At 47.7% G+C, this 25,256-nt stretch overlaps 7 protein-coding genes across 12 annotated transcripts; 3 read left to right on the top strand and 4 right to left on the bottom strand.

The window, feature by feature from the left end:
- Positions 1–2,605: 2,605 nt before the first annotated feature.
- LOC112344141 (thioredoxin-like protein HCF164, chloroplastic) lies at positions 2,606–3,961 on the bottom strand. 2 transcript variants are annotated; one of them, XM_024668312.1, is made up of 5 exons: positions 3,851–3,961; positions 3,512–3,747; positions 3,250–3,450; positions 3,082–3,185; positions 2,606–3,024 (listed from the first exon to the last, which is right to left on the bottom strand). In XM_024668312.1, exons 2-5 carry the CDS (start codon positions 3,737–3,739, stop codon positions 2,742–2,744), a joined length of 816 nt encoding a protein of 271 aa, XP_024524080.1. In that variant the 5' UTR covers positions 3,740–3,747; positions 3,851–3,961; the 3' UTR covers positions 2,606–2,741. The 2 variants fall into 2 exon arrangements, with proteins under 2 accessions (XP_024524080.1, XP_024524079.1); XM_024668311.1 differs by having other exon boundaries at positions 3,512–3,910.
- On the bottom strand, positions 3,783–5,538 carry LOC9655494 (probable ethanolamine kinase). The gene is made up of 11 exons (XM_024668310.1): positions 5,418–5,538; positions 5,244–5,335; positions 5,090–5,187; positions 4,912–5,017; positions 4,727–4,849; positions 4,580–4,671; positions 4,443–4,527; positions 4,286–4,391; positions 4,174–4,240; positions 4,031–4,123; positions 3,783–3,981 (listed from the first exon to the last, which is right to left on the bottom strand). The coding sequence occupies exons 1-11, from the start codon at positions 5,486–5,488 to the stop codon at positions 3,862–3,864; spliced, it is 1,053 nt and encodes a 350-aa protein (XP_024524078.1). The 5' UTR covers positions 5,489–5,538; the 3' UTR covers positions 3,783–3,861.
- Positions 5,539–5,803: 265 nt separating this feature from the next.
- On the top strand, positions 5,804–14,148 carry LOC9655493. The gene is made up of 16 exons (XM_024668542.1): positions 5,804–6,096; positions 6,156–6,317; positions 6,401–6,534; positions 6,591–6,767; positions 6,827–6,899; positions 6,962–7,812; positions 8,003–8,433; positions 8,571–8,646; positions 8,885–8,993; positions 9,274–9,442; positions 9,870–10,159; positions 10,380–10,739; positions 11,072–11,320; positions 11,426–11,763; positions 12,037–12,871; positions 12,921–14,148. Exons 1-16 carry the CDS (start codon positions 5,979–5,981, stop codon positions 14,114–14,116), a joined length of 5,568 nt encoding a protein of 1,855 aa, XP_024524310.1. The 5' UTR covers positions 5,804–5,978; the 3' UTR covers positions 14,117–14,148.
- A 15-nt stretch (positions 14,149–14,163) lies between these two features.
- On the top strand, positions 14,164–18,003 carry LOC9643709 (eukaryotic translation initiation factor 3 subunit A). Its single transcript, XM_024668304.1, has 13 exons — positions 14,164–14,284; positions 14,349–14,830; positions 14,892–15,107; positions 15,168–15,536; positions 15,601–15,630; positions 15,683–15,910; positions 15,958–16,119; positions 16,173–16,385; positions 16,434–16,628; positions 16,682–16,891; positions 16,943–17,023; positions 17,074–17,275; positions 17,326–18,003. Exons 1-13 carry the CDS (start codon positions 14,239–14,241, stop codon positions 17,886–17,888), a joined length of 2,997 nt encoding a protein of 998 aa, XP_024524072.1. The 5' UTR covers positions 14,164–14,238; the 3' UTR covers positions 17,889–18,003.
- LOC9643708 (proline-, glutamic acid- and leucine-rich protein 1) lies at positions 17,999–20,598 on the bottom strand. 5 transcript variants are annotated; one of them, XM_002963452.2, is made up of 8 exons: positions 19,960–20,598; positions 19,735–19,887; positions 19,074–19,692; positions 18,870–19,005; positions 18,721–18,817; positions 18,601–18,669; positions 18,445–18,545; positions 17,999–18,391 (listed from the first exon to the last, which is right to left on the bottom strand). In XM_002963452.2, the coding sequence occupies exons 1-8, from the start codon at positions 20,524–20,526 to the stop codon at positions 18,232–18,234; spliced, it is 1,902 nt and encodes a 633-aa protein (XP_002963498.2). In that variant the 5' UTR covers positions 20,527–20,598; the 3' UTR covers positions 17,999–18,231. The 5 variants fall into 5 exon arrangements, with proteins under 5 accessions (XP_002963498.2, XP_024524074.1, XP_024524075.1 ...); XM_024668306.1 differs by having other exon boundaries at positions 19,735–20,598; XM_024668307.1 differs by having other exon boundaries at positions 19,074–19,887.
- Positions 20,599–20,727: 129 nt separating this feature from the next.
- Positions 20,728–22,707, top strand: LOC112344218 (pentatricopeptide repeat-containing protein At4g02750-like). Its single transcript, XM_024668541.1, has one exon. It carries the CDS (start codon positions 20,728–20,730, stop codon positions 22,705–22,707), a length of 1,980 nt encoding a protein of 659 aa, XP_024524309.1.
- Positions 22,708–22,769: 62 nt separating this feature from the next.
- On the bottom strand, positions 22,770–24,452 carry LOC9643707 (very-long-chain 3-oxoacyl-CoA reductase 1). Its single transcript, XM_002963451.2, has 3 exons — positions 23,726–24,452; positions 23,265–23,334; positions 22,770–23,206 (listed from the first exon to the last, which is right to left on the bottom strand). Exons 1-3 carry the CDS (start codon positions 24,370–24,372, stop codon positions 22,949–22,951), a joined length of 975 nt encoding a protein of 324 aa, XP_002963497.1. The 5' UTR covers positions 24,373–24,452; the 3' UTR covers positions 22,770–22,948.
- Between the last annotated feature and the right edge of the window lie 804 nt (positions 24,453–25,256).

Raw genomic sequence — 25,256 nt, 5'->3', positions numbered from 1 at the left:
GACATACCATTATCATAACGAGCTTATTTGTCCATGATACCTTTGTGGTGTTTATCATGGAATTGGATATATGGAGCACTTAGACCAAGTGCAAAGGCTGAGTGGTATAGAACATTGTATTTAGACATATGATAATACCTTTCAATAATTGTATTGTCTTCATTAAGGGCCATCTAAGTCAATGATGCAATTTAGCATTTGTTTCCAAGCCTCTTGCTTAATGTGGAGCCAAATATGTCGGAGCAAATTAAGTTGGGAATGTTGTGGTTAACACTTTGTCAAAATTTTGCAAGATTTATGCATATACTTACTTCAACCACTTTTATGATGCTTTTTGCTTGACATAACGTTATAAAACATTGTCTTTTCCATTTCTTGCGGCACGTCCTTTACCTTTGCTTTTAGTAGAATATAGTCTTGTTTTAATGGAGGTTGATGCTGCTGCTGGCCAAGTTCAAGAACAAAGGTGAAGGATGTGGTCATGGCCATGATGTCTGTTGTTAGGCATGTGATAAAGTTAGTTACACTTATCAGTGTTGATAGCATTTTCTAGATTGGTAACCTCCATTTCCTGAGTTGAAACTTTGGTAACAACAATATCTTATTGGTGTTACTGCAGTGGAAAGTCTAGATACTAAGATGTTTTTAGGAAATAAAGAGTCATGCAAGTAGTGGATAAGTTGGTGACCCATCCATCTTAATTTCAAGAGTATCACCACTCGGCACTAGTTCATCTAGTGTTTACTTTTTAAGCTTGTTTTTATAATAAGAGGTCTATTATTATTCTCTTTGTATTAGTTGATATATAGGCTTAAGTTTATCTTTTATTACTTGGCTTGTTGGTATATGTTGCTATCTATATTTGCATTATGTAATAGAACTAGTTTTCATTCTTTATGGTAACAGCCATACACATAGAATGAGGTGGATTTAGTTGTGCATAGGCAATCTCAAACTTGAGCTACAATCGTTGGGGGTAGTGTCGAGTCAAGCTTTTAACCTCATCCTTAATATAGTTTGGTTGTGATGCAATCATGCCAAATATGATTTTGAGGCTTTTCCCTTTTGTCTCATACTTTTTTATATTTCTCACTTTTAATCTAGTGTGTATTTGTGTAAAAAAACATGACTTATTTAGGATATCGTATTTCTTATGAAGGTTTACAAATTAATCCTAACAAACTTGTAGTTGTTCTCAAGTTTCTTACTGCAAAGTGTGTGAATAATGTGTAGTGCTTCTTATGCAAGGTGTAATATCTCAGACATTTTATTCATCATCTTTTTAATAATATTGCACTATTGCAAGCATTGTTGAAATTGTCAATATTGTTTTTTATTTTGTTTGTGGATTATGAGCGAGTGTTTATAAATCTCAAAGAGTTGTTGACAACTCTTTCAGTTTTGGCATATCCTGACTATACTCAACCTTTCATTTTGGGTATAGATACTTTTAATATTGGAGGTATGTTGATACAATAGAGCCCGAGTATGCCTAATCAGCACCATCCTATTGTATATATCAATTGTATATTACAACTAACACAGATGAATGACTTCAAAAAGGAGAAGTGTTTAGCAGCAACTTGAGAAACTTAATGTATATCTACATGGTTCTTAGATATTAATAGAAAGTGATTGAGAAGCTATACAGATGTTTCTATTGGCTGAAGATGTAATGTGATATTATTTAGTATATATGTAGCTACGTTTAGTGCAAAATTTGTAATACTCCCCTTTATGTCATGGAAAGATGGTTAGAGTCAATCACAATTTCCTGTTTATTTGAGTTGGTAGCATTTGATCTAATAGGGCTTTTTCTATGGTTGATTATTGGCAAAGAGCATATCATTATTATTTTTGACTATTTGACTCATTGGGTGGAAGTTGATGCTCTTGTTAGTATGTTTGCAATTATTATTAGATACTTTTTCCTCAATACAATGGTGTTTTTAACATTCTTGTATAGAGTGAATTTTTTTGGATAATGATCCTCCTTAGGATAGTTATTTACTGTCTTTTCAGTATGCATATATCACAGGGGTCTAGAGTTTTATTAATACTTCACCATATAAAATTTTATATGGTCATGATCCAATACTATTAACAAAGTTAAATTTATCTTCACACAAAATGGATGACTTAATGTTAGTTTGTTTTCTCAATTTTATGGTATGTTATTTGTCTAAAAGGCTACTTGTTAAATGGAAGAAACCATATTGAATGTTGCAAGTTTATGAGATTTGATATCACATCTAATATGTTGATCCTCCATAAATTATGCATGTGCAGTGGTTTAAACACTTTATATAAAGGGATTAAAAATAATTAACACCATTTATAAATCTACTACTACCTCTTTTTAATGTTCTTCCAGATCCTAACTTGTCTATTAGAGAACTTTGACTGTTTTCCATTCTTGGTATAGGATTCTGATAGTTGTTAAATTGGTTTTAATCCTATAAGTTAGGGTTTTTGGGTTAATTATCATTTCTATATTTCATGCCATGTATAAATATATAATGCTCCTTAGTGTAATCACATATTAATTGCCATAATCCCATTACTAGTTTTTCATTATATCTATTACTGTTTTATAATACATTTCTAAGTCAAGGAACTTAATTTATACATGAGGTTCTCAAAAAAAATAACTAATAATCAATGTTCACAAAGATGAAGCACCAATCAGAGCATGAGTAACAAACATATACTAAAATATACTAGCCATTCCTTGGGCCTTGTCATCCATGTGTCCGAGGTGAAGCCATCCGTGGAGACTGACGCATCTCGGCATTGGAGAACTGGCCTACAGCCTTGGAGTGTGGAATCGTCTCCTGTCCCTTTGCAAGTGCATCCACATTTTCAGCAAAATACTTCTTTGGTAGCCTGCCCACTATGTTGCCTTCCTCATTGCCCTTCCCATCCAAGAATGCAAAGTGTGGGATGCCTTCCACGCCAAATTCGTCTAGCTCTGCCTCCCATTTACTGTTGTCCACATTCAGCATCACAAAGTTCACGCGGTCTCTGCTCCATTCCGCATAAACATATCAGCAAAAGCCAGAGTTGTCACGCAAGAATTACCTGTACTTCTCTTCCACCGAGTAGACATCGCGAGCCATCTCACGGCACACCTCACACCAGTCTGCGTAGAACTCGACGACAGTAGGCTTGCCATTGTGAATCGCCTGCAGGTGAAGAAGAAAAGTTAGGCCTGTAACGAAACGAATCTTGATGAGACGAGATGGATACCTCTTCGTATGGCATCGCTTTTGCTGAGAGCTCGCTCAAGTTTGGGCCGACCCCAGCGCCTCTGTTGGCCAAAAATAAGCACACTGCAGCAGCAGCAGAAACAAGAGCTACGATACGATTTCCAGTCTTACTTGGAACTGGAGGGGGACTAGGACTTGGAGGAGGTTTTGATGGAGGAGGGCTTGGTTGAGCTTCACCATTCTACAAAAGAGGAAACTGGGATTAAAACCAAAAAACCAAAAAACTAAGACTTGGAACAAACCTGGCTACTTGGGGTCGAAGGATCAGAATTCTCTCCAGTACAGCGGAGCCGTCGAGAAGAACGCAATCCTCCACGGCGAACTTCTAGTAGCCTGCTCTTGCTGCTCGTAATGATTGCCCTCTTACCCACCAAAAACTTCCACGAGCACAATTCATTGGACACTGCTCGAACTTGTGGTAGCGATGGCATTGCTGCTGTTGCTGGACCTCCAATCCTCGTCAGGGCCATTCTCTCTTCTGCAAGACGGCGTTTTCAATCCAATGGACGCAAATGGGACAGCCTAAGATCCTTTACTTGCAAGAGGGAGAAACTATGACAAATAGCAATGCCTACTTGTACCTAGGGACTACTTATTGCTTGCAGATGTTGACGATCGAGAACACGGCGAGTTCTTTCTTGCGTCTCTCGTACTCTTTGTACCTCAGGCAATGATATCCAAGGTAGTCGAAGTTGATTGGTGAGAACTTTGCCTGCAAATACAGATGTCACATGCCATTTACTGCTCAACTTTGTTTTTACCTGGACAATGGCCCATATCGCCCAATACAGATGAGAAACGAGCGCATAGAAATTCGTCTCTACAAACAAAACTTCAAGTTCGTCGTCGGAGACCTACAGAGAAACAACATTGTTGTCCAGCAAACTGTAGTACACACACGCACCTTCGATGGATCTATAGGAGACAAGTAGTGCCTGAAGAAGTGGTACTGTGCCTCCTTGTTCGGGTACCTGGCAAACTTTTGAGTTTAAACATGAGAGAGTAAGATGGCTTACAAGGAATAGTCGCATTCAAAGCCGGCATACTCGTTGAAGTGATTTCCAATATCATAGCCTCGGTAGCTGTAAGAACCATACTCAAAATCAATGAGATGGAGCCGGCCTGAAAGTACCGAGTTAGAAAGGCTTCCGAAATGTGAAGAGATATATATACCGCTAGCTTCATTGAGCATGATATTGCCTGATAAAAGATCGTTGTGAGAAAATACGATCGGCGCTTTCAAGGAGTCGCTGATGCCCTGCATCATGTAATACAAACTTAGGATGTGTCAATCACGATAGGAACTCCACCTTCAGCATTTTTATGTCGTCCATCAGTCGCGAAAATGACACTTCCCCTAACCTCTCCTGTTTTGCATTATCCTCAAATGATACCAGCCTTGCTGCCAAACGTTGTAATGTATGAAGGTAAAAAGGAAAGAGAAGAAGAAGAGATACCTTTGTCATAAAACTTGAGAATATCCTCCCAAAGTTGAGGCTCCTTCGATCCGGGTATCTGCAACGAATGTAGCCTTCGCAGCTCCTTTGCAATAAGCGAGGCTACGTTTGGCTTGGACAAGTCTGCTAAGGAGAAGAAAAAGTGACAATCAAGGCAAAAAAGAAGTACTCGACATAAATCACACCTACTGGAACGAGTGTCCGTGCTTCAATGAAGGACTGTATCATGCCATTCTCAAACAATCCCACGAGCTTTGCTCCAAAATCTGATTCCGAAAGATGTGGCAGCACCTACAACATACAGCAAACTTAGCTCCATAGATCAAAACGTGGATGGAGATGGAGACACTCTCAGCTTGACACCTGGAGCTCGCGCTTCCGGTCGATGACAGCGTCGGTGTTGGGACCAAAAATTCGCACTGTAACAGCTTCATTCTGTTTCTTGTCCAAGACCTTTAGCACTAGAAAAACAAACTTTAACCTTGCTCGCTAGCAAGTTCATCGTATTTTTTCTTACGCAAATTCGTGATGCCGCCAGAGATTTCAGAGATCGCAAGATCGTCATCTCCCAGATCCGACCATCCGCTCACCAGCGCCCTGCATACATCCCTGGGAATCGACACGATTGCTGCTTAGGGTATACAGGCAAGCAAGCGCTCGATCGAGCAAGAATGCCGGACATTGATGTTACCTCACTTGCGCCTCCCATTGCGGCCTTGGCAACGAAGGATTGACGCTCGATCGGCAGCTCCGGAGCTCCATCGCCAAATGAGCTCCCAAATTTCTCGAGCGCTGAAAGAGATTCTAGAATATTCTCGTAGACCCTTTTAAACTTTAAGAGCGCGAGATCCAGGCCGCTGGGTTGAAAGTGCGGTGGAGATACATCGTCCACGTTTGCGCCACCCACAAGATATCGCCTCGCCACCACGTGGACAATCACTATTGGCCTCGAGGTGGCATTCACTTTGCTCTTTTACAGTGTGGTGACGTGGCGCAATATGGAACAGCCGCAAAGCCAGTTACCACGGTTTTCACCAGAGGTAAAGAAAAATATCTCCCTCTCTCTTTCTAGTTTAATTTGCCATGGCCGGGGGAGAAAGAGAGTAGGGTTCCTCCCACGGCGCTCGCGATCGGTATGTGTGAATCGAGCTTAGGGCTTCAATTCGACCGCATTCTCTCTGTGGAGGATGAATCTTCGCATTCAGCACAAATGCGGTAGAAATCCTCGCGTGTAGCGGTGGCCGATAAGAGGATGGAGGGCGAGGGAAAGATCGGGTTTGATAGAAGCCGAGTACGCATTCTTCTGTGTGATAAGGATTCAGCCACCGCGCAAGAGGTGAAAGAGCTGCTGTGCCGCTGTTCATATCAAGGTATGTAGTGATCTGTGCGAAAGTTTGATCTCGTTTGGCAATTGTTTTCCCTTTTGTAGTTTCCGTTGTAAAGACTGCTAGACAAGTCGTGGAGGTGCTAAATATCACTGATTCTAAGGTGGATTTGGTGCTCTCCGAGGTGGAGCTGCCAAATGGTAGAGGATTTAAGATGCTCAAACATATTGTGAAGTCGGAGAATTTCAAGCACATTCCAATCGTCAGTAAGTAAATCTTCTTTTGTGCTTAGATGAAACGATCTTTCTTCCTTGGAGTTGTTTTTGATGGAGCGAGTTTTTCTTTGCAGTGATGTCTGCGCGTGATGAGATGGCCGTGGTTGTCAAGTGCTTGAAACTTGGGGCGGCCGACTATCTGGTGAAGCCTTTGCGAATAAATGAGTTGCTCAATCTGTGGACTCATATGTGGCGAAGAAGACGAATGGTAGTTTTTTTGGTCTTAGAAAGAAGCATGTTTTGTTTTCTTCTCTCTTTTCGCAGCTAGGACTCACAGAAAAACACATACTCAAGGGACACTTGTCGAGCAGAAATACCATAGCCGAGATTTTTGTCTCGGATACGAGTGAGTCGAACACTTTCAGCACTGACATCTTTTCGGAGGATAGCAACGACAACAAAGTCAAGAAGCTTAAACCAATCTCCGAAGAAGAAGAACAGGTTAGTTGTTTTCTGACTATTTCTTCTGGGAAAAAAGCTTAACGTTCGAAGTATGGCAGGCACCCGAGCTAGAATTGTCACTGACGCCGAAGTCCAAAGATTCCACAAGAACAACAGAGATTGGTGAACCAGGTGAGTTTGCAAGTGTGGCTACCATCTTTCTTTCAAAAAGCCTTATAGCTTTTCTCTTCCAGAAAGAAGACCGTCTCCTCCAAGGAAGAGCGAACTGAAACTGGGCCAATCTTCCGCATTCTTGAGCTACACAAGGGTCGTCAGCAGGACAACGAACGCTGAAAAACCCGATTCGACGACACAGCCCCCTACGTGCATGGAAGTGCCTGTAGGAACATCGCAGCAGCCTCTAGACTTAGAAGAACCAGGCCAGGTCGGAGCAAGAGGAAACCAAGCGGCTGAGTTAACTCAAACGCAGGAACCCGATGATGATCCAGAGCAAAGCCACCACCACCACCACCAGCATTCAATACCATGGAGTAGCTCCTCCACGACTGGAGCAGCGGAACAATACCAGGTGTTACAGATAAACGACCCCCGTGCTGCTGCTGCCGCTGCTGCTCACGCTGCTACCGGCGTCTTCAACCAGGCTCACATCATCCCGCCGCTCATGGTGCCGCACTCGATCCACCCCTCGACGCTGCTACAGCCACCGATACACTACTATCAAGCTGTGCCGCCGCCAGAGGCTACTCCCATCCCGGCAGCAGCGTTCTCGTACTATCCTTTTCCTCTGCACATACCATCGCAACAGGTCCCTTGGAACGCCGCAGCGTTGCCTCAAGTTGGACTTGAGAGAAAAGCTGGCGTAGCGGAGCGGAGAGAGGCAGCGCTACACAAGTTCAGGCAAAAGCGGAAGGACAGGTGCTACGAGAAGAAGATCAGATATGCAAGTCGCAAGCGTTTGGCTGAGCAGAGGCCCCGGGTCAAGGGACAGTTTGTTAGAAGAGCAGAGGAGTACGAGGACGAGGACGAGGACGATGACGAAACAGGGAGGGATATGTCTCCAGAGAGTGGCGTGGAGGTGACACAGTAAGCTCTCTCAAAGTCAGCTAGGATGGATTCTCAAAACAATATGTTTGCTATACTAAGATAAGGGAGCGTGAGCTCACCTCAGTCCTTCGCTCCTGAGAGGTTTGAACAGGACGCCGAGTTGGCCACAGTAAGAATGCAGCATCTTCTCATAGCGCTGACACAACTGGGAAGCAATCCATCGATAAAAGCAAGCGTCAGCTAAAGAAGTCGAGCCAAAAACCAGGTACCTGATTAAGTTCTTGGTTTTCCGTCCTGACGCGCTCGATTTCTTCAAGAAACTCTGGATCAGCGGCGGCTCTGAGCTTGTCGGCTTCGGTTCTGGCGGCTCTCAAGTCCATCTCGAGCTCTACAATCCTTTTCCGAAGGTCAAGCGAGTTTGCGCTTGCTGGAGTCTGTTTCACTGGTTCCTCGTAACATCTGTTCTCCCAGACATTCCAGGTCTTTTTCTTCTCGTTTGTTACTTCGAGCTGCCTGTGGAGGAGGCTGATCTCGTGGTCCCTCTTGTCGAGTTGGTCGTTCAAGTTTCTTATCGCGTCCAGTTTGATCCCCAGCTCCACTTGGAGCTGTTTTATCACTTGCTGGGCGTTGTTGCTTTGGGACGAGTCTCTGAACGCTCTCGGCATTGACACGCCTTCAGAGCTCTGGAACTGCTTGAGTTCTTCGTCCCTCCTCTGGAGTTGGAGGGTCAAGTTTTTGATAACCTGGGCTTTGAGGGACGAGTCCATTTGCAGCTGCTTTATGTAGTGCTGATTGTAGTCCCGCTCTTCTTCGTCGCTTTCGTCGTTTGGATCGGGAGTGCTTGGCCTTGGAAGCAGCGAGCCTGCTAGTGCCTGTAATGCCTTGATTTCCTCGTCCCTCTTGGCCAGCTGAGTGCTCATGTTTTTTATCGTCTGCATTTTCATTCCGAGGTTCATTCGCAGCTGCTTCATCTCCTGTTTCGTCTCCAGTTCGTCCCTCTCGTACTTCTCAATCAGAGCTCGCGTCGGTTGATCACACGGTTGGACGTCGGGCCTAAGCTCTTCGTTCTGTTCTTCCTGGAACTGGCTCTGTTTTGATTGCCTTGGAAGCAGCAGCTTAATGGTCTGATCCCTGTTCCCTGCTTGCCGGCTGAAGACCGTGTCGTAGGATACAAGCTCTGGCTGTCTAAGCTCTTTCGCGACTTTTCCCGGGAGAAGCACTGTGAGCTTTGGATTTTCCTCTCGGGAGAATTTCACTGAGCTCCTCCTCCTTGTGATCAACACAGGCACCTGCTTGATTTGTATGCCGCATTTCGGAATGAGCAACGCAAGAGGTCGCGTTGCATGGGATTTCTTTGAGGCAGACATGCTGTCGATTTGTCTCGGGAGAAGCAACGGGCATGGCAACTGCAGCTGATCATTGGTAATTTTCACGCGAAGAGAGAGACAAAAAAATTGCTATACCTCGGGTCTTGCTTGTTTCTCCTGCTGTTCTCGTAAAGATTCAATGGAAGAGCCTGCAAGAGCTGTGGATAAGCAAGTGCCGTGGAAGACTCTCGAGAACACTAACCATCGACTGTTCTTGCGATCGAAATCTTTCTCTTTCCCGACGCCGCGGAGCTCGGTCTCGCCAGTGTCACCTTTCGACGAACACGCTTTCCATATGGAAAAGTATCGCTGAGATCGTTGAGGCCTGGTACTTCTCGTCGGAAGAGCCTCATGTGTTCTGCCCGTTGCATTTTGTTGACTTTGAGAATGTAAGCGGTGCTCCGGCGCTCGTGTTCTTGCCTGTTCTTCTCGGCTCGCAACGTTTTCACCTCCACTAAGAGGTTCCTGTGCTCCGCCTCCCTTCTTCTACAAGCTGCGAGCTCGATGGACATCTTCTGGACGCGATCTCGTTCTTTATCGAGCTCCTCGTGCAGGTGCTCGATCTGCACATAACATTTTCCTTGATTTGTTTTAGCTTCGCCAAAGTTTGTGAGCGAGGAAAAAGTTTTCATACCCGCTGTTCGTTACCGTGTTCCTCCGCTTGCTGCTTCTCATTCTCACCCTTGAAGTAGCGGACTTGTGAGCTCAGTGTAGTGACCTCGCCTTGCAGTTTCCGTATACGCCACCGCGAACGCTCCTTGTCTAGCAGCACGCTCTTTGATATGTCTTGTTTGGGAATGAGCTTCCTGGCCTTTTCAACGTCACTCTCGAGCTGCGCGATCACGTCTTTCAAGTGCTCGATTCTCGAAGTTTTGGCAGCTGCAAAAAATCAACGGCAAAATTTAAGTTCTCGGAAGAAAGAAGAAAGCAAAAACGAAAGGAGCAAAGAAAAGTTGCCAAGTTCTTTGGCAAGCGCAAAAGCAAACCTTACTGAGTTGCACTTTAAGCCGTTCTACGACGGTGTCAAATCCTCTATCGCCTAAGATCTTGATCTCCTCCTGTGTAGAGCAACTTCAAACAAAGAGCTAAAAGAAAATTTCTCCGGCGAGCACTCACTGGACTTAGAAGCATGTCTTCGCCAATGTTGGGATCTTCCTCATCGTCATCGTCCAAATCCATCTCAATGAGGTTAGTCTCGATATTTCTTCTCACGGGTTTCCTGGATTTCCAAGAATCTTAGGGCAACTCCGCAAGAAGAGACTATCTAGAACGATCGAGCAAGATCTAGCAGTAGAATCGCGAGAGCTTACCCTGGTCTGGCAGGCGCCATGGTCGTCGTCGCCTTCGCGCAAGCCCCAACAAGATGAAAGAAACGAATCTATCGTTGAATGGGAGCATTATAGCCGTCCGATTGCCCTTCATTTCAAAGGGCAAGCTATGGCGGGAATGTCCGCCTTAGGTTATTTCGTCCTCCTCTTCGTCGCATTCACGGGGCTCGATGGCGCCGTGGCATCGAGAGCTCGAGCCGGATTCGCCGTCTTCGGGTACGCTCGGCGCTTCTTCTCCCGTGAATCAGCTTGTGATCTTGATTTCCAGGCATGTAGACATCAAGCTCGAGAACTTCAGCAGTGATTTGTGCCCGCTACAGATCTCGGTGTCCATTCGTGATCAGGTAGTTTTTCTTTCTACGTCGACAGGTTCTTTTCATCGTTTCTATAATACTAGGTGTGGAGGAGCTTATTGGCGAGCAATTTCTATGTTCTCAAGGTTCCATTGGAGCCCTTTCTTGGGTCTCAGGGAATTGTTAAGATAGATGTCTCGACTGATCAACAAGCTCCGATTTTATGGTGGCGGGTATTCGTCGTAGATGGTAGGTGCTTCACGTATAGTTTTTCTTCTTTTTATTCACTTGCATCTTCACTGTTACCTTAGATTCTGGGGGTTACCATGCGGATGCTGTTCTTACGGGACCAGCTCCAGAAAAATGTTCGTCCCAGACAGGTTTGCTTGATCGCCTTGGCACTTCGAGTTTTCAGTTTTCAGTTTCTTGTTCTTTGTCAGTGGACGAACACGAGAGTCCCAGAAGGCTTTTACCAGTAGTTGCTTTGCAATCACAGTTCCAACGACTGGATCTCTGTCTTCCAAGGGACGAGCCAACATGCCCAAACTCATACGATTCTGGTAATTTTCTCGGTTGAAGCACTTGAATGGCTACAACAATGCGTTTTGTTGGTACAGGTGAAAATTTCACCTTATCTTTACGGGATTCATTGCTTGTTTCTTCAGAAGAAGAACAAGAAGACGAAGAAGAACTAAGCTGCGCATGCTGCATGCTCTTCGGCTATCAGGTTCTCAAGTCCTGGCACCTGGCTTCCATTGCAGTTCTTGGAGCCGTGATCCACGCGATCATCCTTTTTCTGAGGATCATTCTATCGTTCCAACAACCGGGTCACTCATATCTTGTCAACGAACATGCCGCTGGAACTTGGGAGCTGTGGACACCTGTGTCAAAGAGGGGCCGGCTAGCTCGACAACGCAACGTTCTGGCATCAGGAACAGGCTGTTTTGACAAGGCGTGGTCAGAAGCACAGGATTTGCTCTCCAGCTGCGTCCACGAAGAAGGGGCATGCTTCACCTACAACTGTGGCTCACACCAAAAATCAGGAAAGTGGAACAGAGATAATTTTGGTCGACTAACGCGCTCTTGATAGAAGGGGAAAAATTAAAAACAGGACACTTTCCACGTGGCGAGCGTGCTAAAGCAAACAGATCTCAGGGCACTAGGGCTCCAGCAAAGTTTTTGAGCGCGAATGGAACATTGGGTGTTGACAGGTACGCTAGCTGGAGTAGAAGGAATGTAGGATTAATAGTGAGCTCGGTTCTCCCGGTGGTGAGAGATGAGAGGCAGGCGGAAGCACTGGTCTCTTCAGCAGGTCCTTCAGCTGTGCCAGCGGAAGACCTGCATCCTACTCCTTGGACTCATCTCCATCGGCACCTTTGCTAGTCTCACTTTCCATGGGGCTGGAAGACCCGTTCTTCGAAGAAGCCTCCCGGTTACGGCGGTTCTCGACTGGCTTAGCTTCGCACCACCGAGTCAAGAAGAGGAGGACAGGAATGTTGTGAGCAAGAAGTTTGAGTTTGTCATCCAGGTTCTCGCGTACGACAGATATGACTCGCTACGAAGATGTTTGAGGTCTCTGGCCATTGCAGACTACGGCAGTGACACAGTCAATCTTGTTGTGCATCTCGACCACTTCAAGCCTGTAGCAGCAGCAGCAGCAGCAAACGCGTCTAGCCGAAGATTGTTGTCTCAAGCTGACAACATCGAGGACTATGGTCCAGCAAGCGTTAATAGCACTGAGGTCGGGGTGATCAACATGCAAGATGAAGCTGAGATCGAGCCAGAAGAGATAGAGCTAAGCAGCGATCCCGTAGAAAGGAATTTACAGCAGGCTCGGCAGTTGTTGAATTTTCTGGACAGATTCAAGTGGCCGCACGGTTCTAAGCAGGTGCACTATCGAACGCAAAACGTTGGTCTTCAAGTTCAGTGGCTGGAAGCGTGGTGGCCTTCATCCGATCACCAGTTTGCTCTTGTCGTCGAGGACGACATGCAGTTGTCTCCGTTGTACTACCGATACGTGCGCAGCGTCATTGCTAAGTATTACTACGATCCCGCAAATTTTGATCCTTCCATTTTCGGCATTACACTTCAGAGGCCGAGGTTTGTTCCAGGTAAGTCCGTTTATTGTCACCTCGATCTGGTTGCTAACTTAAGATGCAGGTAAAGGAGGAAATCGTATTGCGCTGGACAACAGCACCCGTTTGTTTCTTTACCAGCTTGTTGGAACATGGGGACAGATCCTCTTCCCAAAACCCTGGAGGGAATTTCGGCAGTGGTTTGACGAGCACAAAACCAAAGAGATCGAGCCAATTATAGACGGGATGGTTACGACAGACTGGTACAAGAAACTCGGCAACAACATATGGACGCCCTGGTTTCTGAAGTTCGTCCACTCTCATGGCTATTTCAACGTTTACACAAACTTTCTCAGAGGAAGAGCGTTAAGCGTTTCCCACCGGACTCGAGGTGTCAATTATCACAAGGATGCTGGACCGGACTCCAAACTGATCAAGAGACACGGGACTCCTGATATCGACATGTGGGAAATACCGGCATTATCAACGCTCAAATGGTACGACTACTGCTTCCACCAGGTTTTCCGGAACAGGCTTCTCAATGGCTTCAAACACCTGGAAGCGCTACTCTCGGATATTCACTCGGAGAATGAAGTTATCCTGGTTAACAGCGTTGGTGTGGACGATGAACTGGTCAGGAACTGGCTGTGTCAAATGGCTGTTTTGAGGACGAAGAATTATCTCCTGCTGGGACGAGACTACAACACTTCGAGTGAGCTTGCGAGACGAGGCCATCCTGTGTTGCTGACTGACGAAACACCGGGAGGAGACGAAGAGAAAGAAGATGATCACGGTACAATCTATTCGATCCGAGCGATGCAGCACATTATAGCAATGGGATACAGCGTCTGGTTTGCGAGACCCGACGTCACTTGGCCCAGTCATCCTCTGTCAAGCAGCAACACGAGCTTGGACGAAGAGATCCTGGCAGTTCTAGTCGGGAAGAGCTTCCACAGTGGCTTGTTCTTCGCGAGGAGCTGCGACAAGACGAAAGTCTTCATGAAGACGCTGGAGGAGTTACTTCGCGAGAAAAAGTTCTCGCTGGGGATGGCTCTGTGGAGCGGTGCCGGGAGCGTCAAAATTGGAGCTCCCGCCGAGACTTTGGTCTCGAAGAACTGGACAGCGCCGGCAGGAGCTCGAATTTTGCTTCGTCCGGAGAGTTCTCGGGAGCAAAATGGGACGAAGCAAGCCTTAGAAGCGGCGGGCCTTTGGCTCGTCGACGAGGAACTGGCTTGCAAACAAGTCATCTGTAGAGCCCGATCGCGGCCGTCGATTTCGTGAATAATTCTATCGGTCGGTTGAGATTGGAGTAATTTTAAGCCGTAGGATTACCCCGCCTGCCCTAAGGGTTTTGAGCCCTAGTAAGGCTGCTGGTGTGTTCTTCGTAGCGGGGGCGCGGCGCCATGGCGACCTTCGCCAAGCCAGAGAATGCTCTCAAGCGAGCGGAAGGTAATCTCTGTCCTTCTCGTGAAATTTCGTGTCGCAGCTCGGGGATTGACAATCGCTGCTCCAGAATTGATGAATGTGGGGCAAAAGGCGGCTGCGCTCCAGGCTCTCCACGATCTCATCACCTCCAAGCGGTATCGGGCGTGGCAGAAGCCGCTGGAGAAGATTATGTTCAAGTACGTGGAGCTGTGCGTGGACATGAGACGCGGCCGATTTGCAAAGGATGGTCTCATCCAGTACCGCATAGCTTGCCAGCAAGTGAACGTGAGCTCTCTGGAAGAGGTGATCAAGCACTTTATGCACCTTTCCAGCGAGCGGGCGGAGCAAGCCCAGGCCCAAGCGGAGGCTGCCGTGGTGACTTTCGATGTGGAGGACCTTGAGGCTGAGAAGACTCCGGAGGATCTGATGCTCAGCTACGTGAGCGGTGAGAAGGGGAAGGAGAGATCCGACAGAGAGCTCGTCACGCCGTGGTTTAAGTTCTTGTGGGAGACTTACAGGACAGTGCTGGAGATCCTTCGCAACAATTCGAAGCTGGAGAGCTTGTACGCTGTAAGTATGCCTGTTCATTTGCATTCGTTCTGATTTCTGGTGGTCTGTTATTGTCTGGCAGATGACTGCTCACCGTGCGTTCCAGTTCTGCTTGCAATACAAGCGGACTACTGAGTTTCGCCGCCTTTGTGAGATCTTGAGGAATCACCTGGCTAATCTCAACAAGTACAGAGACCAGAGAGACAGGCCGGATTTGACGCTTCCGGAGAGTTTGCAGCTTTATCTCGATACTCGTCTAGAACAGCTGAAAGTTGCAACGGAGCTCGAGCTCTGGCAGGTTAGTATTTCTTCAATTTCGGAAGAGCGAATGTTCAAGTTTCTAACTGCTTGAATGCAGGAAGCATTTCGAACGATAGAGGACATTCATGGGCTAATGTCGATGGTTAAAAAATCTCCGAAACCTCAGATGATGGCTATCTACTATGCTAAATTGATAAAGATCTTCTGGGTTTCTCAAAGCCATCTGTACCATGGTTATGCTTGGTATAAGCTCTATAATCTTCAAAAGAGTTACAACAAGAACCTCACTCCGAAGGATCTGCAACTGATGGCTTCATCCGTCCTGCTCTCGACAATTTCGGTTCAACCGTACGATAGAAAGCATGGAGCTCATCATTTCGAACTCGAGATTGAGAAGGACAGGAACGTGAGAATGGCTAACCTTCTCGGGTTCTCGTTGGATCCTAAACGTGACAACCGCGAAGCGGTAAGCTCGTTTATGTGCTAAGCTCTTTCGTCTTTCTTGTCGAAACTAACCGTGCTTGATGCAGCTATCCCGCTCTGCTTTGCTCTCTGATCTGGTAAGTTATCAGCTGAATTCACGTCACACTTGCCAACGGTCTCTTTAAGCAGATATCCAAAGGAGTGTTGACGTACGTCCTGCCTGAGGTGAAGGACTTGTACTGTTTGTTAGAAAACGAGTTCCACCCTCTGGATCTTGCCACGAAAGTGCAACCTCTTCTCGCGAAGCTACCTAAGCTTGGAGATAAGCTTTCAGCAGCTTCTCCAGTTCCCGAAGTTCTTCTTGAGGAGTTTATTCCAGCATTGCAGAACCTTACTACGTTGAGAGTTTTGCAGCAGGTATTGTCGTAATCAAGTTTGTGGGCAATCTCATACTCTGTGTGCAGGTTTCGCAAGTGTATCAGACGATGCGAATCACAAACCTCAGCAACATGATACCTTTCTACAGCTTTACTGTGGTTGAGAAGCTTGCTGTAGATGCTGCAAAGTACAATTTCGTTCAGATGAAAATTGATCACGGGAAGGGTGTCGTTCATTTTGGCAGTCAGGTATGTTTACATCCTTTGATTTCCGTGTCCAACATGGCTTTACACTTACGCAGGATCTAGAGTCTGAAAAGATCAAAAACCATCTTACAATTTTGGCGAAGCGACTTAACAAGGCCATAGGTCTCATGCAACAACCTACTAAAAGACCCGAACAACGTTTCTCTGAGCTTCTTTCCATTGTGGAAAAGGACCATAAGCGACTTTTGGCCCGTAAAGTGATCATTGAGAAGAGAAAGGAGGACCAGGAGAAACAAATTTTAGAAGCGGTATGCGTGGTTTTTTGGCATTCGAAGTATTCTTATGCGTTATTTCAGGAACGCGAGGAGGAAATCAGAAGACAGCAGAAGCAAAAGAGTCTCGAGGACCAGGAAAGATTAAGGTTGCAGCGGGAATCCGAGCAAAGGGTGGAGGAAAGAGTAAAGAGGGAAATTGAGGAGAAGGAGATTGAAGATGCGAAACTTCTGTTGGACAAGCAGAAGGGAAGGCTCAAAAAGAAACCGACTGACCTGGTAAGGATGAGGCTGAACTTCTTACCATATGTTATTGATGTGGCTCTTCTCAGGATAAGCCGAAAACGAAAGAGGCCATAATGCAGCAAGTGCTCTTGGATCAAAAGAAGGAGCGCGAGGAGCTAGACCGTAGGCTCCAAAAACTTGCGAAGACAGTGGATCATTACGAAAGAGCAAAGCGTGAAGAAGAGCGCCCTCTGATTCAAGCTATGTACTTGAAGCGCCAAGAAGATGATCGAATTTATTTCGAGGAGCAGCAGAAGGTACTGGGCTTATTTGTGATCTTTAACTAAATCAATCTGTGGTGTTTGCAGCTGGCCGTTGAGCAGAGTAGGCTGCAACACTCCGAAGACCTCCGTGAGAAGGAAAGACTGCTAAGAATGCAACAAGATAAGGTGAATGAGCCTGCATTTTTGTGTTCGGCTGTACTTAAAGCTTTTTGCAGGAGGATGTTCAAAACGAGGTTTCGAGCCGCCGCAGAGGTGAATTTGAACGCCAGATGAGAATTCGAGAGGAAAGGATTGCAGAGGAGAGATCCCTGCGGAGGCAAGAGAGAGAACGACGAAGGAAGATGGAGTACTATCGCATCCAAGAGGAGGCGCGCCTCATGAGACTGAGAGAAGAGGAGGAGGCTCGCAGGAGACAAGGTATGTGATTTACTTCGTTGCAAGAAAGAATCTAACAACTTGTCTTGCAGAGGAGGAAAGGCGTAAGGTGGAAGAGGCCGAGAGGAAGGCCAAACTCGACGAGATGGCCGCCAAGCAACGGCAGCGAGAAGCGGAGGCGGAGGAGAAAGCCCGCAAGGAACGCGAGGCCCTGACCGAGAAGTCGAGCCTCTTCACCCCAACAAGGAGAGAGGGAGGGGCGCCGCCACCGTCTTCGTCGTCTTTCGGGCTCCCGCGCTCGTCTCAGCCATTCAGAAGCGGCGCACTGGACTCGTCCCGTTCGTCGCGCTTCGACGACAGGAGGGAGAAGGAGCCACCGCCACCTAGAGATCTCCGGGACGAGAGGAGCCGGGACTACGAGCGGAGCCGAGACCACGAGAGGAGAGATTATCCGGGGCCCGAGAGAAACCCGGGGAGAGACTACCCGAGAGAGCCCGAGCGGAGAGATTTGCCAGCGCCAGCCCCGGCCCCGACTACGACTGAGCCTCCAAAGCCTGGTAAGTATCAGCCACCGTCGAGGAGGAATCCACCGCAGCAGCAGCAGCAGCAGCCCCAGCAGCAGCAAAGCAGCGGCTACTCGTCGAGAAGGTGGTGATAGGTTTTGGACGAAAATAAGAGAGTTTTTTTTGGTCCTTTGTTTTTGTTTCGAATGTTGGGACGTCTTTCTTCGAGCTTAATTCAATTCCAACTAAGTACCTAAAAAGGTTTTATATATTGTCTTATATTGATTCTATATAACTAGCAACACAATACAAACTTCTCTACGGAGATTTCCGGGATGAGAGAATTACTCAGGAGAGATTAAGTAAGCGGCTGAGCGCACAGCCACCAAGCAGGTTCATTCGTCTTTATTTCGACTCTCCCGTGAGGGCCTTCTTTGAGAAAACCAGTTGTTTCTTTTTGGAAGTGGTGACTGAAAGAGAAGCCAGTTCGAACGTTTACTGGATCAACCTCAACTCGATGGGCTCATTCAGGACAAAGTCTCCCTGTTTCTCTCGGAGAGCTCTCATTGCTTCCAAGCTCGAGCAGAAACCAATGGCTGCCCGGCGAACCATCCTGTTGCCCTCCTTTGGAAACCTTGCAAGCGTCATTTGTACTCTGAAAGCAAGCGAAACGATAAGGTTTTGGAAGGTGAAGGAACGAGAGCTTACGCATCTAGCATGGACAGTGCAGATGGATCAAAGCCGTATCCATCGAAAAAGCGCTCCAAGTCTTCGATCCTCCCTTCAGGCGGGATGTGGAGCATTAGCAGCTGCCAAGAGAAAAAGATGATTAGCAAGCCAAGGGATGAGCAATGGTCGACATACCATTCGACCGAGATACTTGTTCAAGTGCTCGGTCATCTGTGGATGTGTAGGTGGCATGAACTGGACAAACTACATCACGAAAACAAAGAAGCAAATTAGCTCCAGCAAGCATGATATTACCGATTCCATCTTGACAATCCGTCCGCCCAAACGGCCTTTGGTCTGCAGGATCTTGACAGCATTCTTTAAAGCTTCCGTCGAATCGAAGGCAATATGGCTATGGAAACAATCTGTCAAAACCGAAACGACCGAAAGGAAGTGATACTCACGCGTAGAGGGGATAAAACTTTTCATCGTAAGTCATGTGAACGCTCTCCTTTTGCAAATTCAGCTCCGAGAAGTAATTCACGATATCGTTTTTAAGTATCTGCCTCGGAAGATTATGTAGCTTGGCATACGTCTTTCCTGGTGCCATGTAAAGGAATTAAGTTAGCGCGCGAATGGACGTATCAAACCGAGAGCTGGAACTTTACTTTGAGCGCGAAACGACAGCTGCGGTGGCCTTTGCCTGGGAACCTGTCGCGCGTTCACGTTCGTGTTCGTCTTGGAGAGTATTTCCAGAAAGCTTTCGTTCTGAGAGGCAGGAGGTGGCGCTGGCGCCTTGGACGTCTCTACTTCGAGTAGCGACTCCAGGCCCTTCACAGGCTCCTCCACATGCTCCACAGTCTCCACCACAGCCTCACTTTCATCTCTACTGCTCCCTTCGGTAGCCTCTTCATTTTCCTCAACGCCACCGCCACTCGGCAATCCTGCTTCAGCCATAGCCATCGCTGCCGCATCATACTCTTGTGACTCCTCCGCCGCTGACTCTCCCTCCGCCTCGTGCTCGGCAGTGCCAGTCTCCTCCGCCTGCACCTCGGGCTCTTGCACAGCCGCAACCATCTCCACCTCACCACCTTTGTCCTCAGCAAAAGCTTCACCGGCTTCCGCTTTCGCCACCTCCTCGTGAACCTCCTCATGCATCTCTGCCGGCGGTGGAGCAACCTGTTGTGATTCAGGAGGAACAGCAACCACCTCCGGCTCCATCTCCTCGTGTTGCTTTTGCTCCTCAACGTGCAACTCTGCTGCGGCACTCATCTCCAATCCACCAACCTGCGAAGCCTCATAAGTTTCAGCCTCTGTCGAGCCAAGTACCTCTACACGCTCGCTCGTCTCGTGACTTTCCACCAGCTGAGAAGCAGTAGTAGTGGGAACAGCAGAAGTATCAGACCAAGTGGCCGCTGCATTGACATCCTGACCACCATATGCCGGCGCTGGAGCTGGAGCTGGAGGAGCCGGAACACTCTGCTGTGAGTAAGTATAGCCATAGTCAGGAGGTGGGACGTAGTGTTGATGCACAGGGGCAGCGTTGTAAAGTACCTGTGGCTCCACATTATATTGCTGGACGTGGTAGTATCCTTGCGGTTCCACATTGTAGTGCTGGGGGTGAGCGCTTCCAGGCGGCGGTGGATACTGCTGGTGGTGATGGAGTTGATGCTGTGCTTGGGCGTTCCAGGGGTATGAAACTTGTGGAGGAGGAGGTGGTGGAGGAGGAGGAGGAGGAGGATAGTATCCTTGCTGCTGGTATGGAGAGCTGTAATCCGTGAATCCACCCTGCGTCACCACCGGCACGAATCCATTGCTCGAGTGCGAGTGACTCATGCTTTGGACGAATCCGGCGTGCGTTGGAGGAGGATGAGGAGGCGGTGGCGCTTGTGGATGAGTCCCCGTGTCCATCACAAAGCCTTCTTGCGTGGGTGGAGGCCATGCCTGATTCTCCTGATTGCCTTCTTGATTCTCTACAAACATACCGGGAATGTACCTCCCATCGCCGCCGCCGCCAGCGCAGAGATTGCGCTTGGAGATTCCGAGAGCTCCCGCCGCGGCGCCCTTGCTCAGCACCGGAATGGCGCCGATCTTCTTCGCTAGGAGCATCATGCCCGCCATAGCCACGAGCTCATCACACCAATAAACCCTAAAGCAATCTTAGGGTTTTAGCAAGCCAGGATGGGCGGGAATGTGGGGAGACGCGATTGAGGCGCTCACAGACCGATCATCGCGGCTCGCAAGAGCTTCCAGAGCTTGCCTAGACAATGCGATTGTGGCGTATGATAATCTTCCAGGGCAAATCTTGGAGCTTTAGATGGCATGGCCATTGCCAATGTCCTGGATAGAAGGCAATGCATTGAGCTCATCGATTCGTGCGGCACTTCCACGCTCGCCAAACACATCCACACTCGAATCCCCGCCCACATTCTCCGCTGGGACGCATTCGTCTCCAACAGGCTCCTCAAGCTCCATGGCAAGCACGGGAATCTCCCACAGGCAGAGGAGGTGTTTAACACCCTCGACGACGATGCCAGGGACTCCTTCTCCTGGGATTTCATGCTCACGGCGTACACTCAAAACCGGCAATTGGACAGCGCCAGGGGCATCTTCGATCGAATGCCCGCGAGGAATCTGTTCTCTTGGACCCAGATCATCGTTGCATTCGCCCAACAGGGGTTTCTCACAGACGCGCAAGCGCTGTTCGAGGAAATGCCAGCACGGGACACGATTTCGTGGACTTCACTGGTTGCGGCATTTGCCCAAACAGGGCATGTTTTTGCAGCAAAACTCGTGTTTGATTCCATGCCAGAGCACGACGTTGTCTCGTCAACCGCGATGCTTGGTGCCTACGCACAAGAGGGAAATGTTTTTGATTCCAGGAATCTCTTTGAGCGCATGGAGCAAAGGAATCTTATGACGTGGAACACCTTGCTAACGGCATATACCCAATCAGGGTATCTCGAGAGAGCCATTCAGGTCTTCAAAAGCATGCCAGAACACAATGTGGTATCTTCTACTGAGATACTCAATGCGTATGCAGACGCTGGAAAGCTTGAGTCCGCAAAGCGATTGTTTGATTCCATGCCGGAGCAAGATCTCGTCTCAACAACAGCTATGGTCACGGCATTTGCCGTAAACGGGCATCTGGAAGGTGCCGAAAGAATCTTTCTCGGGAGAATGCCATTCCACGACATGGTGTCTTCGACGGCAATTCTCTCTCTTTACGCTCAAACGGGTCATGTTGCCAAGGCATGGCTAGTTTATCAGAGAATGCCTTTCTGCAACCTGGCCACCACAACTGCAATGCTTGCCGCATATACCATGAACGGGCATCTCGACGATGCCAAGAGAATCTTCTTCAGCATGCCTCAGCGGGACTTAGTCTCGTCAACGGCATTGCTGACCGCATATGCCGAAGCGGGAAAATATTCAGATGCCGAGAGGATGTTCAACGAAATGCCGGAAAGAGATGTTGTAGCCTCGACCGCGATGCTCTCCACATATGCCCAAAGCGGGCAGCTTCATCTTGCGGAAGCTATCTTTCAGTCCATACCAGAAAAGAATCTCATAGTCTCTACTGCGATGCTCGCCGCGTACACGCAAAACAGGCATCTTGAGCACGCAAAGAAGATCTTTGACGAAATGCCAGACCAGAATCTCGTATGTAGAAACGCTATGCTCAATGCATATGCCCAGAACGGGCATCTGGAGGAGGCCGTGAGAATGTTCCACGCCATGCCGGAGCACGACACATTCTCCTACACGGCGATGCTGTCGGTGTGCTCCCAGGCAGGAAACATCAGCCACGCCAAGAAGATCTTTGACAGGATGCCGACACAGAATGTCGCGTCGTGGGGGGCAATGATGACACTCTACACGCAGACCGGATGCTCCGCAAATGTCTTTGACGCCTTCTACACGATGAAGACGGTGGATTCGCCGGACGAGACTTGCTTCGTCCTGGCACTGCTCGCATGCAATCACGCCGGGAAGCTCTACCTCGGCAAGTCGTGCTTCGCGTCCATGATCGTGGATTACGGACTGGAACCCACCAAGCAGCACTACTGCTGCGTGGTTGATCTTCTGGGCCGAGCTGCCCGGCTCAGCGACGCGCAAGATCTCCTCGCAAACATGCCTTTTGTGCCGGATCCATTCGAATGGAGGTGCTTCCTTGGAGCGTGTAGAAGCCACAGCAGCCTCCAACACGGTGCCAAAGCCGCCAAATCGGTTCTGGGCCTCAACTCCAAGGACTCCTCGGCTTATGTACTTCTTTCCAACCTGTATGGCATGACCGCATAGGAAAATTATTGATCTTTGCTAGTCTTACACTACATTCTTCAATAATAATATTATGTTCTTAAAATTCTTAATAATATTATAGATTTGATCCAAAAAATAAAATACCGTGCCAATGTGTCGTTATTAAATGTAATCACATCATCCCATGGCACCAACTTGTTATTTTTTCACTTGTCACGGGCTCCAAAAGTCAATCAAACCCGTGGATAGAATACGTTTAAAGCTGTGTCACTTCGTGGAATCAATTCGCTTTGGCTTTGGCGTCCTTGGCTTGGCCCCTTCGTCGCAGATCGAGATTGCTGCTGAGGCGAATGGCGGAGACGATCCTCTCGGGGACGAGGCTGATGAGCCACCATAGCAAATGGTGTGCCCAGTAAGGCGTGGCCACCGCCTCGTAGCCAATGCTTCTCAGTGCCGACTTTGCGTAGGCCTCTGGGGACGGGACAGTGAGGGAAGTGTTTCTTATCTTGGCCATCTTCGTCTTCACGTAGAGAGGAACCTGGAAATGCAAAGAAAACTCAAGCCTGGAATCTTTTTCTTCTTTTTTTTCCTCGTACCTGACACTGGACGTCGATCCCACAATGCCTGTACTCGTTGTACATGGATCGAGACAGGATTTCTATGTACCTGGGAAGCGAGAAGAGGATACAAAACTTTTCACTGTTAATCAATGCGGTGGAGGTGGTGGAGCATGAAAATTATTCCCTCTGGCCCCTCAGAACCGAGAACGAAAGAATATCAAACTTTAGACAGGCAACATTGATAAAAAGAAAAAGTGAAGTCGCCGATAAACAATGGGATCTTTCAGACAAATGCACAGAGATGTGTGGCGGAAAAGAAAAATGCGCGTGGCAACACGAGAGCAAGAAAAGAGCACCGAGGAAGAAAGCGATACAATCTTTCAGGCAATGAAGGAAAATTCGCCAGCCTCAATCATGTATGAGTGAGAGAGAACACGAAGAAGGAAAATTCAATGTTGGAAGAACACGAAAGGAAGCTAGAAGAAGAAGGCACTCACCCTTTCGTCGCGGCATAGATGGCGTAGAGTGGATCCGATGGAAGAATCGTTCCAGATCCAGAGCCAATGTTGACAATGGCTCCCTTTCTCCGCTTGAGCATCTGAGGAACAAGGAGCTGGCTCATCCGAGTGGTAGCCACCACATTCACGCGCACCAATCTCTCCAGTAGATCCCCGTCCACCTCGTGGAAGTACCTGGCGTAGGGATAGCTCACCCCGACGTTGTTGACGAGAATCCCCACTTCCAATCCCTCCACAACCTCGCCAATGCTCTTCAATCCCGCCTCCAATTTCTCGCTCGCGAAGTCCAGCACCACGAATTTCACAAGCACGCCACTGTAGATCCGCTGGATGTCCCTCACGAGCTCCTCCAGCTTGGATTCCGTGCGCCCCACTGCCACCACATTGATGCCGCGCGCCGCGAGCTGGAAGCAAACCGCCCTGCCGATTCCATCGCTCGCACCCGTCACCACCGCCCAGCTCCCGTAGCGATGGAGATTCTTGCCCGGCCGGAGCAAGACGATCCAGATCGCGGTGGCGAATTGGATCCCGGCTTTGATCGCGCAGTACGTCCCCAGCAGTGCGAAGACCAGGAAGAGGAGCTGCTCCGGCGGGGCGCTGAGAATGCGGCCGAGCAGCGCATGCATCGCAATTCGTTCGATCGAGAGGAAGACAGGATTCCTCAACAAAGAATTAAAACCTAATCCGGGAAGAAGAAAAATTAACCTAACTAAAGTTCTGGTTTAGTTAAGATCCATCCACCATATTCAACGACCATTTAAAACCCTTTACGAGTTTTCGTTCTCACAGATTTGTACGTGTGGTTGGCAGCAGGCTGAAAATCCAAGGAGAGAAGGAAATAAGAGAATGTGCACTAGCTAGAAGAATTGTATTCTTGAAGACATTTTATTAGAAAAATTTCTTGGTCATATGAGGAAATTGCCGTTGTGCTGCATAGGCACACATAATCACAACATCATTTCTTTCCTTATCTTTCTTTTACACTAACACCAAATCTATCTGGTTACAAGCCAGTTAGGGATTGGACCATTTTATGTTTCTCACGAGACCTCTCTAAATTATCAATTATCCCTGCCTTGGCTTTGAGGTACTTTCCTCTAGAATGGTAGGGTGTCTTCTTAAGGTGCCATAACATCAAGATCTTCAAAGTGAAAAGGTTTATCTTTTTGTTTTTGCCATTATGCTTTTTGTTTCTCTACAGGGATTTTGTCATTAGTCTTGAGTTTCTTTTTCAAGACTCTAAAAGATTTTTTGTTTTCTTTATAATTTCAAACCAGTATAGACATATGGTTTCCAGAGCAAATGCATAGCGACAAGAGTGACAGGAGCAGCTAGATCCTCCTTTCTAGAGCTGATGAGTCTCAATAAGTAAATGTGAAGCTTTAAAGATGCTCTGGATTATGTTTCCCCACAAAAGCCAATACTCATGGAATGAGTTGTGTTCATCAAATCTTAATTGAAAATATTACATCTTTTAAAGAGGTGAGTAGACTAAAATTGATAGGCTGCA

The sequence above is a fragment of the Selaginella moellendorffii genome, unplaced genomic scaffold (assembly GCF_000143415.4).
Source record: "Selaginella moellendorffii unplaced genomic scaffold, v1.0 SELMOscaffold_3, whole genome shotgun sequence".
In the NCBI taxonomy this organism is placed as follows: Eukaryota; Viridiplantae; Streptophyta; class Lycopodiopsida; order Selaginellales; family Selaginellaceae; genus Selaginella; species Selaginella moellendorffii.
Note: the sequence above shows the minus strand (reverse complement) of the source record. Positions and strands in the feature narration are given on the sequence as shown.

What these genes read in the sequence shown, in the direction of transcription:
- LOC112344141 (XM_024668312.1), bottom strand. Translation starts at nt 3,739, where the DNA reads ATGGCCCTGACGAGGATTGGAGGTCCAGCAACAGCAGCAATGCCATCG. An exon ending in AAGCGATGCCATACGAAGAG is followed by an intron (nt 3,186 to 3,249) that starts GTATCCATCTCG and finishes CTTCACCTGCAG; the next exon opens with GCGATTCACAATGGCAAGCC. An exon ending in TCGGTGGAAGAGAAGTACAG is followed by an intron (nt 3,025 to 3,081) that starts GTAATTCTTGCG and finishes GGAATGGAGCAG; the next exon opens with AGACCGCGTGAACTTTGTGA.
- LOC9655494 (XM_024668310.1), bottom strand. Translation starts at nt 5,488, where the DNA reads ATGGAGCTCCGGAGCTGCCGATCGAGCGTCAATCCTTCGTTGCCAAGG. An exon ending in ACGACATAAAAATGCTGAAG is followed by an intron (nt 4,528 to 4,579) that starts GTGGAGTTCCTA and finishes TACATGATGCAG; the next exon opens with GGCATCAGCGACTCCTTGAA. An exon ending in CATGCTCAATGAAGCTAGCG is followed by an intron (nt 4,392 to 4,442) that starts GTATATATATCT and finishes CGGTACTTTCAG; the next exon opens with GCCGGCTCCATCTCATTGAT.
- LOC9655493 (XM_024668542.1), top strand. Translation starts at nt 5,979, where the DNA reads ATGGAGGGCGAGGGAAAGATCGGGTTTGATAGAAGCCGAGTACGCATT. An exon ending in TGTGGCGAAGAAGACGAATG is followed by an intron (nt 6,535 to 6,590) that starts GTAGTTTTTTTG and finishes CTCTTTTCGCAG; the next exon opens with CTAGGACTCACAGAAAAACA. An exon ending in TGATCTTGATTTCCAGGCAT is followed by an intron (nt 10,740 to 11,071) that starts GTAGACATCAAG and finishes CTGTTACCTTAG; the next exon opens with ATTCTGGGGGTTACCATGCG.
- LOC9643709 (XM_024668304.1), top strand. Translation starts at nt 14,239, where the DNA reads ATGGCGACCTTCGCCAAGCCAGAGAATGCTCTCAAGCGAGCGGAAG. An exon ending in ATTTCGAGGAGCAGCAGAAG is followed by an intron (nt 16,892 to 16,942) that starts GTACTGGGCTTA and finishes TGGTGTTTGCAG; the next exon opens with CTGGCCGTTGAGCAGAGTAG. An exon ending in GGAGGCTCGCAGGAGACAAG is followed by an intron (nt 17,276 to 17,325) that starts GTATGTGATTTA and finishes CTTGTCTTGCAG; the next exon opens with AGGAGGAAAGGCGTAAGGTG.
- LOC9643708 (XM_024668305.1), bottom strand. Translation starts at nt 20,526, where the DNA reads ATGGCGGGCATGATGCTCCTAGCGAAGAAGATCGGCGCCATTCCGGTG. An exon ending in GGATTGTCAAGATGGAATCG is followed by an intron (nt 18,670 to 18,720) that starts GTAATATCATGC and finishes TTCGTGATGTAG; the next exon opens with TTTGTCCAGTTCATGCCACC. An exon ending in ACAAGTATCTCGGTCGAATG is followed by an intron (nt 18,546 to 18,600) that starts GTATGTCGACCA and finishes TTCTCTTGGCAG; the next exon opens with CTGCTAATGCTCCACATCCC.
- LOC112344218 (XM_024668541.1), top strand. Translation starts at nt 20,728, where the DNA reads ATGGCCATTGCCAATGTCCTGGATAGAAGGCAATGCATTGAGCTCATC.
- LOC9643707 (XM_002963451.2), bottom strand. Translation starts at nt 24,372, where the DNA reads ATGCATGCGCTGCTCGGCCGCATTCTCAGCGCCCCGCCGGAGCAGCTC. An exon ending in ATCTATGCCGCGACGAAAGG is followed by an intron (nt 23,335 to 23,725) that starts GTGAGTGCCTTC and finishes CTCGCTTCCCAG; the next exon opens with GTACATAGAAATCCTGTCTC. An exon ending in GGATCGACGTCCAGTGTCAG is followed by an intron (nt 23,207 to 23,264) that starts GTACGAGGAAAA and finishes TTGCATTTCCAG; the next exon opens with GTTCCTCTCTACGTGAAGAC.